General features: G+C 39.0%; 1 protein-coding gene across 5 annotated transcripts in view; it reads left to right on the forward strand.

The window, feature by feature from the left end:
• The window catches only part of LOC107556245 (zinc finger protein 536-like), a 177131-nt gene that overhangs the window by 134802 nt on the left and 29899 nt on the right, over window positions 1-12430 (forward strand). The window contains exon 8 of one of the 5 annotated variants that reach the window (XM_016239310.1): window positions 5249-5348. The exons of the other annotated variants lie outside the window; for them this stretch is intronic. Coding sequence (XP_016094796.1) covers window positions 5249-5348 — 100 coding nt within the window. The remainder of the gene's footprint in view (window positions 1-5248; window positions 5349-12430) is intronic. 5 annotated transcript variants of the gene reach the window in all.

Consider the following 12430-nt stretch of genomic DNA (forward strand, 5'->3'; position numbering starts at 1 on the left):
ACACACACAAACAGGAAATATGAATGAAATATTTATGAAGTGGGCTAAGGACTGCATGCACCCATATGTTTCAGCCTAACAGCAGTTTACAGGCAGTTCTAATGTGATGAGTTTCCACTGAAGCAAAGAACACTGATTTACAAATTATATAGAACACAAAGAGGAAAGACAATGATAATAATTATTCATATTAATACATTTTATTAAACATTTTGCTCCAGCAGTTTTGAAAACAATTCTTGCATTTATCCGTGATAACCGCCATTATTCTTTCTTTTGATTAGTGAACGAAATTCCCTGCATTTATGTAACAAGTTCTTTGTTTCTTTGCACTTCCTTTTGAAAAACTTGTTTTGTTGTTTAATTATCAGTTCTGGAGTCGCACACCACTAGAGGATGAATTCTCGGCATGATTCATTGGGCAGCAATTCTTGTAAAATCAGGCCTAGCGTGCCTGTTTCCAGAAAATGTAAGAACTTTATGGGTTATAGGTTTTATGAAAGCCAGCATGCAAAAAAAAAGGAGGAGGGGGGATTAATCTGAGGATTAGCACCATACTTTAAGATAAATCTTTTTTAATATGAAACCTCATCCCCACTTATTCCAGCCAGTCATTCTTTTTGCACACTTTAGATTACATTTTGTGTCTTTTTTCTGCACTCAGTTTAAGAACACAGCTTTTTTTTTTTGGACAATCTCCGCTCCACAAACACATTCTTCTTGCTGTAAAACTCAGAACAATGGATGAGCACATAGCTGTGCACATTAATGCTTCTGTAAATGGAAAGACAGAGAGAGAGAGAGAAAGAAAACAGATAAGCAGAGCTTGGCTGCCCCCTCCCATCCATGTCATCCGTCTATCTATGTATCCTTCCCATGGAAAAAACAAGGGATGAAAAAAAAAACAATAAAAAGCTAACCAAATCTCTCCTCCTCATCGTTAAATCCTGGCTGATCAGAATGCACCAGACCCTAACCGACAAACATCATAGACTGTCTCCAGTCCCTAATTGACTGCACAAGGATTGGTCACACTTTTTAAGTAGCGTTTCGTAATAGATTTCCATGTTGGTTGCGCTTTTAACTGGCGCTTCAAATGGAAGGAAAAATGTCTCTTTATTATCAAAAACAATGGTTCTTTCTCTCCCCTCGTTCTACCTTTTTACAATAAAAAGCTAACCAAATCTCTCCTCCTCATCGTTAAATCCTGGCTGATCAGAATGCGCCAGACCCTAACCGACAAACATCATAGACTGTCTCCAGTCCCTAATTGACTGCACAAGGATTGGTCACACTTTTTAAGTAGCGTTTCGTAATAGATTTCCATGTTGGTTGCGCTTTTAACTGGCGCTTCAAATGGAAGGAAAAATGTCTCTTTATTATCAAAAACAATGGTTCTTTCTCTCCCCTCGTTCTACCTTTTTTTCGGTAAAGATGATATCAACCACCTCCCTGTTTGTATTTTTTTTTTTTGCAAGGTCAACCCAGGCTGACAGTTGACAAACGATCTCAAGATGGCCACATCATCTGTCCTGTAATTTTTTGGGGGGAGAAAACGATAAGATGAATGCCATGTATCATGTTTTCTTTTTCCCCTCTCTTTCCCTCGCTCGATTTTACGCTCAAATCTCTTATCGGCTTACGAAAAGGACTGTTAAGCAGGTGAAACAGCGATTTCGTTCATGCTTGAAAGTTGTCGCCGCTCTCGCACAGGCCCGAGACCGGTTCAAATCTCTCCGATCTGGACTTATCCTGTTTCTGCATCTTGGCACGGTTCAGGGATTCAGTATTATAGACAAGCTGGTCATCAGATGGGAGTTGGGTTTATTTCTGTGTCTCTTTCCTCTCCCCCCCTCCGTTCCCCCTCCCCTCTCGCTGGCGTCTCATCCAAGTTATGTCTCATTTTTTTTCTACTGGACAGCTCCGACAGAATGCCCGAGAACTCGATGTCCTTGAGAACAGAACAACTTTTCAGTCTAATACTTTGATTGATTATTTTTTTCCCCCTGTTGTTGTTGTTGTTCTCTTGCTTTTCTGTGACCGTCTTCTTCGTTTTTCTCTTCCCGAGATCATTATACGTATTTATACCGAAATCGTTAGGGAGAGGGGGAGAGGCTTCAACTTCAACAATGACGGCCACTTTGACAAAACACAGAGTATGTTTTTAATTACCTGGATTTTTTAATGTTGTTGTCATCTCACAGAAAATACTGCTCTTGTTCTGATGTTCCTATTATGTTCTCATTTGAATGCCTGCTCTCCACAGGAAGTCCAACCCCCCCTCCCCACCCCGCATCACTTCCAGCAGCCCTCCAGTGTTCACCATTTCTAGTTTTTTCATTATGCCTAATTGCATTAAGAGACATATCATAGTGGAGCGAGAGAGAGGTAGAGATGAGGTGTCATCGCTTTCTAAAACACAATTAGGTAACACCTCATCAGGGGCTCTGCCTGCCTGCGGTTGACAGGTGCGTGAACGTTAGAGGCGGCGGCGTTGGTGGTGCACGGGCCACTGTGCGTGCTTGACAACTGCTCGTCAAACGGATGACAGGCGCTTTCCTGAAAGCCCGATCGGCGGCACAATCGATACTCGATGAGGTGTGGCGAGTGATCCCGATGTTTGAGTCCATTTTAGAAGGGGGTCCTTAACGCTAATGAAGCCGTTTCATGTGCATCTTCCCTCCCTGTTTACTTCAAATTTTTCATCTGACAAAATGAAACGGCTGCTCGTTAATTTGAGAAACAACATTCAGCAACTTTTATCAAAACCGGGAGAACAGGGAGATGCTGGGAAGCAGTGGTGCAGAAGTTTTAGCGTTTTTTTTCCCCACCTTGTTCTTTTCGTGGACCAAAAATAATGCACTGCTGAAGCACAGATTGTCATTGTGAACGTGTTTCTATTTCATCTAAAACATGATGATGATGATGATGACCAGAATGATGATGATGATTAATGAGAGTGATGGCAATGATTACACACATACAGGAAGAGTGTTTAGCGTGTCAGCCATCTGCCTGATTAAAAACTCATCTTTATCGTAGTATCCTCTCACACGGCCTGGACAGAAACAGATGAAGCAGATAGAAAGAAAAAAATAGATGCGCAACGTGATCATGTTTCAATTGACACCTTAAGAATAATTATGTACCGCGTTCATTATAAAGGTATCCAGCCTGATGCGGCATATTTGCTCTGCGTTTTGCTCTGAATGCACTATTGGATATTACACCTTAGAGCTGACACTCGGAGACAAAGCCTGGAGAAGAAAAGTAATGATCACATATAAATATCAATATGAAAGTAAGAGTCAGTGCTAAAGAAGACATATAGCTATTGATGTTTGAATAACGGTAGTGTCAGGCGATGAAGAAGAGAGAGGTGGAAAATAAGGAGAGAAAATATAATGCTTTCGTTTTTTTCAGAAGGACAAAAAAAGAGACTGAAACGGTTAATCGAAAACACTCCAGAGGCATAAGAATCAAGCTGAGGCCGAGATAAAAACATAACCGCTCTCTATGCCTTGTGAACAAAACCATAAATAAATATATAATCAGTTAGTATTATGCAGGTTTGCTCTGAGAGGCATTATCTGTCTGGTGTTGCCTTCTCAAGTAAAATAACATTTGACAGTGCAAGTCCCTGATGACAAAAAAGAGAGAGAAAGTTATGACTTCAAAAGTGTTTACTCACCATGTTTTTTAATTTGTCTGGGCATATGCAGTTTATTTGCATTTCAAATACGCATATTTGAAGCAGGTGGTTTAAATGCCAAGATGCGAATTGATGACAATCACCTCTACCATAAGCGTCAAGGGAGCTGTACTCGCGGCTGACATTAAAACTAAACGAACAGCAGCTAAACAAACACATCGAAATAGAACTCTGTTACCAGCCGCCCCGTGTGCGTGACACCTCCCCCCGCTCGCATCCTCTCCACCCGCACTTATATTTTAATATTCATGTACATTTAAATATCAGCTGCGTATATAGCGGTATCAGACCGAGGAGAGAGAGAACGTAAATACCTCACATTTGGGTGCACATAAATCTATTCATCCGTGAACGGCGTCAAATGCCCCCCCCTCCTCCCCCCTTCCTGGCCGTCGGTTCCATTGCTTCCATATTCATTTTTGTAATTTACAGCAAATCCAATAGCTGTCAATCACAAATTAAAAACTCCAAATTTACAACGGGGAGGAAACAGCTGCTTCTACATTTACAGCAAGACCACTCTAAAATATTAAAGACATGTCACCCAGCTCTGTGCAGCCCTACATCTGCGGCCATCTGTTTTCTATTAAAACATTACACCAAAAAACGCTGCTATTTCGATGCTTTTAGATCAGCACAGGAAAGCGAGACTGACAGTGTAAAACCTCCTGACATGCTTAGCTTTTATCTACGGCCCTTTCAAAAGTGTCAGAATAAAAGGCTTTGAGTGGCACCCGATGTATTTGCACAAGTCGCAGACGGAGCGGAGGTCACATTTTAAGGGCCTAGTTGACTGCGAACAATGCCGGGATATCTTAAACAAGCCGATCTGCTGCTTTTCTTGTCGTTTTCTCACTCGCTCGGCCCTTCCTCCTGTGAAGCAAAGAGCGGGTGTTGAAAAGCAATACGTTAAACCAAGAGATTCGATGACATTTGAGGCATTGCCGGTGTGGCGAGAGAGCGAGAAAGAGAGCTTTTGAAAAGCGACGCTGAAATATTCTGTAACGGCGGAGCGGAGAAGAATTACGGTCAGTGTCAAAGGTAAACAATTACAACATTCTGAGTCACTTTTTGGAGTCGGGGCAAAAGAAGATCATTGCTCCCTCTCTAATAGGTAATTTCCTTTGTCTTCAGAGCCGTATTTCACATGTTGCCTTCCACGGGGTGGTCCCCTCAAAAAAAAAAAAAAGAACGAAAGAAAGAAAAGAAAGGAACTAACGTGTGTTTGGCGCATGCATCAGAATTTCAGATGAGACGTTTTGTTCGCCATCTAGAACTGCCAACACAGAACAGTTTGTTGGTGGTATGTGGAAAGAAAGCCTGTTTGGCAGACGAAAAAGGGAAACTTTTCCATAAACTTCAGGCTGCATGTAGAATGTTATTGTCTGAAGGAAACAACATGAAAGGACACTTAATTTCAGATCAAATTCACAACGATATCTGCCATTCAATTTGTCAGAATATCCAAGTTCTCCCCACGACAGAGATTCAGTGATTAACAAGCTCGCTGTTTTTTCTCTCACCCACCATTTAAAGGAAAAAACCCAGAGCTCCCGCTGCTCCGAGCGACATCTCTCCCCTCGCCGCCATCTCTTCCTTCCTCTCCTCCTCTTGTCGTCTATGGCAGGAGTCACAGGTGTGTGACAATAATTACACATACACTCAGAAAAATAATGTCATTTCTCTCCATTTAATAAGTTAGCAGTAAAATGCAGAGGGGGGAGCGCAGAGGGAGAGCAGGCTTAAATCTTATCTGATACCCGGGCCCCTAACTCAATCATATGGCTCTTAAGAACAGGACACAGGCAGCTGGGGCTCACTAATATGCATGCAATATGTGTGTAAAATGATACGCTTTAATTTTGAGCCCACTTTAAGAAGCAACAAAATCTGTTTATACGTGAGACATTTAAAAAGAGGGAGGAAAAAAATAAAGCTATTTAACTCCCTCGTTCCCGCCAAGCTGTGACATCTGTTTAGTCTTTTCTTCATCCCTCTGCTCCGAACGCTCAATCCCAGGAAGACGGAGTTTTTAAAAACCCACTTTTCCTGCCTGCTGTTTATGCTAAAACTCAGCGCTTTGAATCTGCGGAAACACACGTTAAGAAAATGAGGATTGCACACGTTTATCTCTTTTCCTCTTATTAGATGAACTTTGCTGCTTTCGGATTTCAGTTTTCGCTCACAGGCCATCAGAAAGACTTCCTGTTGGTACTGTAATTGTGAATTAAGGCCCGTTCACACCAAGAGAATAGTGAGAGTATGAGAATAGTCCACACTATAATGCCAATGACACATTATTGTTGAAATATTTTTTTTTTTATTCCAGCTGATGAATGCTAAAATCATTGACAGCCAATCAGAATCCACCCGATTTTAAGCAAGCAAGTGGCAGATTACATATTTGCAGAGTATATTTGTGTTTATAATAAACAGAACATTGGTCTGGATGCTAATATACAGTAAGTATTGTTATAATTATCTTTATAGTTATCGTTCTTGGTGTTGAACACATGTTGTTTCCTCAACATGTGTTCGATATAATATTTTCATTCATATTTTAATCTGAACAATTTAACGCTTCATTTTTAGCAAATAAACAGCCGTTTCCTGCCTTTATTTGAAGCGGCGCTGTCTTACGTATGCGAGTCAAGGGGCTGGTAATTGGTTGTATGAGGCTGTTGGTGTGTATGCGTGTATATATATATGTGTCGCCACTGGGCTCTCCCAGAAAGCAGGAAGTGTGAGGGAGAAGAGGGGTCTTTCGGGGGAGGAATACGGGGAGGAGGAGGAGAAGAGAGAGAGGAAGGGGGTTAAACTTCAAAAAGCCTCTGACACATGCTGCCGCTGGCCCTGACCACTCCACAGATGCTTTTGTTCATTGCCTCTCTCTCAGTTCCCCCTCACTCTCATTCATTCCCTGTGTCTTTGGTGATATGCGCCGAGTACAGATATCAAAGTCGCACTGTCTGTTAAGACTTCAAACTGGGGGCCCCGTCCGTCAACCCCAATCATATCTGTGTCCTGTTCGCAGACTGGAGTGGAATATTTGATCTGTCCTCTTCAGGAGGATCAACAATCAGACGTGGGGGGGGGGGTTGTTAGGACTCGGACATTTGGGAAGGGGGGTGAAAACGGCCCACTTCACTGCACTTCAGTCGCACTACAAAGAGTTGAGCCACGGACGCTAAAGGGATAAAGAGAGCTTTGCTCTTCAGGATCTCGTGCCATTGCATTTTACCAGCATTTGACATCTGCTGTGAGACCGGCACTGAGGTGATAGAGGACGTTACTGTACAGAGACATTTACCGAGTTCTTTTTGTGGTTGTTGTGGTTTGCTTGTACTTTAAGAAGCCTGCAGCCCAGATTATTATTGCATCTGATGGCATTATCTCGGACCTGTCCATCTGTCCATTCAGTTATGACTATTAATAACCCTAGACATGTGTCACATAGTATACTTAGTTCTTAAATCCCTTGTCTGTGAGATCAGACTTTATAATTACCTATCCCATTAGAGTGGGAGACTCTGGACCCTGCATACTCACACTGACCTTCATAGGAACAGCTGGGGCGATGCGTTTAAAAAAAAAAAGTAATAATTTTTGTTGTTTCCAAACTATAAGTGTGTCTTTATTCTGTGGAACACTAACGAATATATTTTAAGATTGTTTCAGCAGTTTTTTTCCAGATGGGGTTTAATACAACACTGGCCACTGACTTTCACTGTATGGACAAAGACCACTGAGACAGTCTTAAAAATATTTTCTTCAGAAGAATGTAAGTTATACAGCAGACATCATTTTCATTTTTGGGTGACCTTTCTTTTTCCTGTTGAGTGCTTCATTGAAAGAAGCCCATTGTGTTTCCATGAGATAAACAATATAATTAATTCATTTAAAATGTGACTCATTTAATAACGGCAAAGAGAAACTTTAAATCTAGCAGATTATATGATGAAATCCTTCGGCATGTGCTGTGATCCTTACAAGCGATGCCAGTCTGTGATTGGCTCTCTGTTCCTGCTTCCTGCACGTGCGGAGGGGTTCAGTTCCTGTCCTTCCATGCAGCGCGCCAGAGGGCAGAGAGAGTGTACTAGGAATCAGTCCATCCACACTAACTCTTTTTTCCATTCCTAATCACTCCATTTAAAGCCAGAGGTGAGAGACCCGTCTGACTCACACATACGCACCTGCTCTAATCAGCCCTATATCCCTTATGAGAGCCTGTCTTTACCCACCTGTGTTTGTGAGTGTGTGTTTTTAGACTGATGAGCCTGTTTGTGGAATGGTCACTTGCTATCAGTAATTGGTGTCGTTCCCTGTGGGTTTGAAAATGCTCACACTCTCTATCTCAACACTGGCTTCACATTCTATGGATAAATATGTGAAAGCATGTGTCAATCTCTGTGTGTGGCACTTTCTATAAATATGGAGGTCTTTAGTGTCCCATGGAAAAAAAAATAGAGGTGCAAATTCCTTTTTCTTTTGTCCTATGAGAACTATTAGGCATGTTAGATAAACCATTAAACTTAAACTGCTATATTGACTATTTTCCTAACCTAAAATGAAAAGTAAACTATTTAGCTTTAAAAACATCAAATGTCAGTTTTTGACCAGTTTATGTTTGCCTTGTGAGGTTTCTCTACTTTATAAAATAATTAAAAATCATAAAACTGACATTGTTAAAATTATATTTAAACTATTGTGGTAGAATATTTTTTTTTAATTATTAAATAACTTTAATTACCAACTTTCCTTCATTATGTTTGGTTTTGTCCTCTTACCCAGGTCATTGTTAGAAACAAATATAAAAATTATATTTTTCTTTGATTTATTGGCAGTTATATGTTTTATCAAACCTATATTTTGTCTCATAACCTTAGTTTTATTTTTAGTTACATATTCAACTCTGTTAAATATGTTGTGTGATTTTGTTGTTGATTTACATTGTAATGTAATTTTATTTTATGTTTATTTAGTATTTATTGCTAGAAAACTGTAAAACACAAATCAGGAATTTAAATTTAATAGATTTAATTTAAATTTAGAAAATAGTTTCTTTCTTTCTTTCTTTCTTTCTTTCTTTCTAAATGTAAACTTCAAAATAAATAAATAAAAGCTAATATAAGACTTGGTTTGAGGCTTAGTCCTTAGGCTTAACATTTTTCTAAAAAAGGATTAACTTTTTTTTCTAATCGTTACGCATCTACTTTAAAAGCCCATTTATTTAATATAAAATATTGTACTGATTCTGTAAAGTGCTGATCTTTATCTATCTATCTATCTATCTATCTATCTATCTATCTATCTATCTATCTATCTATCTATCTATCTATCTATCTATCTATCTATCTATCTTGTCTGACTGTCTGTCTGTCTGTCTGTCTAATTTATTTAATTATTGCTTCCACAAAGCATTAAAAAGTAATGTCTTAACCAGTCAAACTTTTAACCCAGTCTAGCTAGAGGACAGAAGCATGATTCTACAGTATGTACAATCTGTGCTGAAAACACTCCCTGATGAGCATCTATTTATGTATTTCACTATACAGACTTTGATCATACACACCGGACACCTAATTAACAGAGGGATGCATCACAGAAGGGGAGAAAGAGAGAGAGAGAGAGAGAGATGGACAGATATAAGAGAGAATGAGAGGAAACATGTGCAGGTCATATCATGGGCTTTTCTTTCAGCCTCTTACTTTTGGCCTGCAATAGTATAGAGTGCAAAAAAGAAAAGAAGCGGGACCAGTTATCTTCCGATTTCTCCCCAAGCCCTGTGACGCGGCTAAGTGAGCCTCAACTGACCAGAAATGATTTGCCTCTGTCTGTTAAACACGTAATGGAGTCATTTAACTAGTCAAATTAGAAGCTGCAGAGATGCCGCATGCTTCATTACTGGGTTCCAATGGGCACCATTTTACATTTACGTCAGGAATGATTTCAGGGCAAATTAATGTTTTTATTGTCTTACACAAATACACCCCCCAAGTCATAAAAGAGCAGCTCCCCCTACAGGTCACTCAATATAACTGACTGAAACTAAAGTGAGGGATGTGCAGAGGACAGTGTGGACAACAAGATAAACTCTAGGATACATGTGATATTGTTTTAATTAGTTGTTTTATCCTAATATTTCACATAGATGTACTGTAAATTGTATCACTTTAAAAATCATATACACCCGACAGCATTAATTGATCACCACAGAGAGTAACGTAATGGAAACCCAGTGTGCAAAGACGTAGTTTGATGTGGGGGACAGAGCTCTGGACCTTGTTAGAGGATTTGGACATTTGTGATTACAGACGAGACCCAGGCCTACTCTGCCCTGCCCCACAGTGTTGTTTGATGCGTGTGGAGTCCTGTTCAATATTTGTCTTCCTGTGTATGGAGGCAGGGTGGTGGGTGTTACCACAGAGTCATTTGTCCAGTACTGACACACTGTTTAAAATGGCTTTTGCAAGATTTTTTTCCCCCTCTTGATTATTTTTGACGTGTTATTTTGGTATGGTTTGCTATGGACTTTATAGAACGAATACAAACATACCCAGACTGTTTATCTTCATCAAGAACAAAGCAGTTTTGTATATCAGAACTAGTTTCATTTTTCATAGCGTGTGCAGGTTGAGTAATAGTTTTCCTTCATCCATGTCGCAATGCTGAAAGAGCCGTAATGGAATTGCAATAAAACGGTTCCTTTTCTTCTGTCCGACTTACCTGATTGCCATCTCACTCCTCCATTCTGTCCGTCCATCTTCAGCCATCAGAGCAATTAGATATTGACACACATCGCACAATGTGACTGACACACATAGCAATGGCTCTTTGTGGAAAAATAGAGGCTGGGAGAGAGAGAGAAAGCAAAAAGAAAGAAAGACAGAGAGTGCCCCTCCTCACAGCCCCTGTTGTGCTTGACACTATGGTTTCACCCAAACACTGCGTTTGATCCGCTCTCTAGGCTGGCAGACTTTGAGGCAAAGAGCTGCTGTTTGCTCTGTGATACACAGCTATGCGCAAGTGTCATTTCTGCGGCGCTCTTGTGTGTGTGTGTGTGTGTGTGTGTGTGTGTGTGTGTGTGTGTGTGTGTGTGTGTGTGTGTGTGTGTGTGTGTGTGTGTGTGTGTGTGTGTGTGTGTGTGTGTGTGCGCATGAAGACCCACAAACAGCCACGTAGCTCCCAGTGCTGCCTGGCTGTGATAACCCCACCGTGAACCTTTCTTTCCATCACTCCACATTATAAGCCCTAACTTTCACTCCTTATGCTCTTACGGTTGCTCTTAAGATATCTGCTACAAAGCTAACATGAGAGGATGATGTCCAGCATCTGATCATAGACCCTATGTCACCTACCAATGCATTTATTGACTGAAATAAAGGAATAGCGTAGCATAGAGTGAGCTCAAGATTGTTGATTTACTGTATCACAATTATACAAAAGCATGAAATGATTAAATATTCATTGTGACATATATGATGGATATTATTTAGTTTCTTGAGTTATTTAGTTCTTAAATGTATTTGCATTTTACAGTAGTGTGAGAATTAATTCAGTACTAATGTAATCTATAGTGCATGTAGCATTAGAATTTATGTTCTTGTTTAGGCACTTTCATGAATAATGCACAAAATCTACCCTAAAAAGTGTTGTTATTTGTTTGTTTGATTTATTTATTTCGCACATTTTCTTAACCTTAATTTTTTGTCTAACCTTAATTTCTAAATATTATATGAGGTCTTTGATTTTTTTTTAATTAATTTTATATGAAGTATTGCTATTATGATTATTATTCTCTTTTATTAATTTGTTTAAAAACCATGCTACTAAAATTTGGACTAGTATAAACAGTTAAAATTTGATTTGTATTATTTTATTTTTTTTACAATTAATATGAAGTAAACATCAAAATGTAATAGAAATACAAATGAAATTTAAAAAAAATTAAAAATAATAATAATAATAATGTAGCAAAAATAGTGTATGAATGAATGGATGAACAAACAAAAATAAATATGGGATTTTAAAATATTGATTATTTACCAATATTTACCTATTTTTATTATTTACCATTCTATCACATAAAAATAGTACAAATTATTAGTGCAAATGTTACTTGCGTTTCACAATTTTAGGGAATTTAGCATTTTTTGTAATAGTAAAAAATTCACTCGAAATGTGTTTTTATTAATTAAAATCAGCTAATATTTAAAGTACTTTTTTTACACTGACTTTCATGACACTGATACTGTATGCTTGAATAGCATATTCAAATTATGAAGCGGTTATATAATATTAACTGGAAAGGGGACGGTTTAGCCAAAATCACAATTTAAATGGGAGAATGCAGGCATTTTTAATATATTTAAAATGAGCTTTTCTCATTGAATTTGTGTCTATAGTATAAAAGGGGAAACTAAAGTGTACCATATTCATAGAAAGTGCCTTTAGCATTTCCCTCTTGTTCCTCTCTATTTTCCACTATCAAAACAAGACAAATAGAAGTCAAATAACCCTCAATCTCTCTGTCTGCCTTTGTGTCATTATTTTCCCCTTTCTATCTTTCTTTTTTTATGCTGTCTGCTATTTATTTATTGATCATCAGACTGGCTGGTTATCTTTGCATGTTGGGCAGTTATAGATGAATGCACAAAGCATTTCAATCTGAACAAGAGATCATTGTGCATTGTGGGTCCTCCCACGTTCTTTGGTCTT

Source organism: Sinocyclocheilus grahami, unplaced genomic scaffold (assembly GCF_001515645.1).
Source record: "Sinocyclocheilus grahami isolate Dianchi unplaced genomic scaffold, SAMN03320097.WGS_v1.1 scaffold561.1, whole genome shotgun sequence".
NCBI lineage: Eukaryota > Metazoa > Chordata > Actinopteri > Cypriniformes > Cyprinidae > Sinocyclocheilus > Sinocyclocheilus grahami.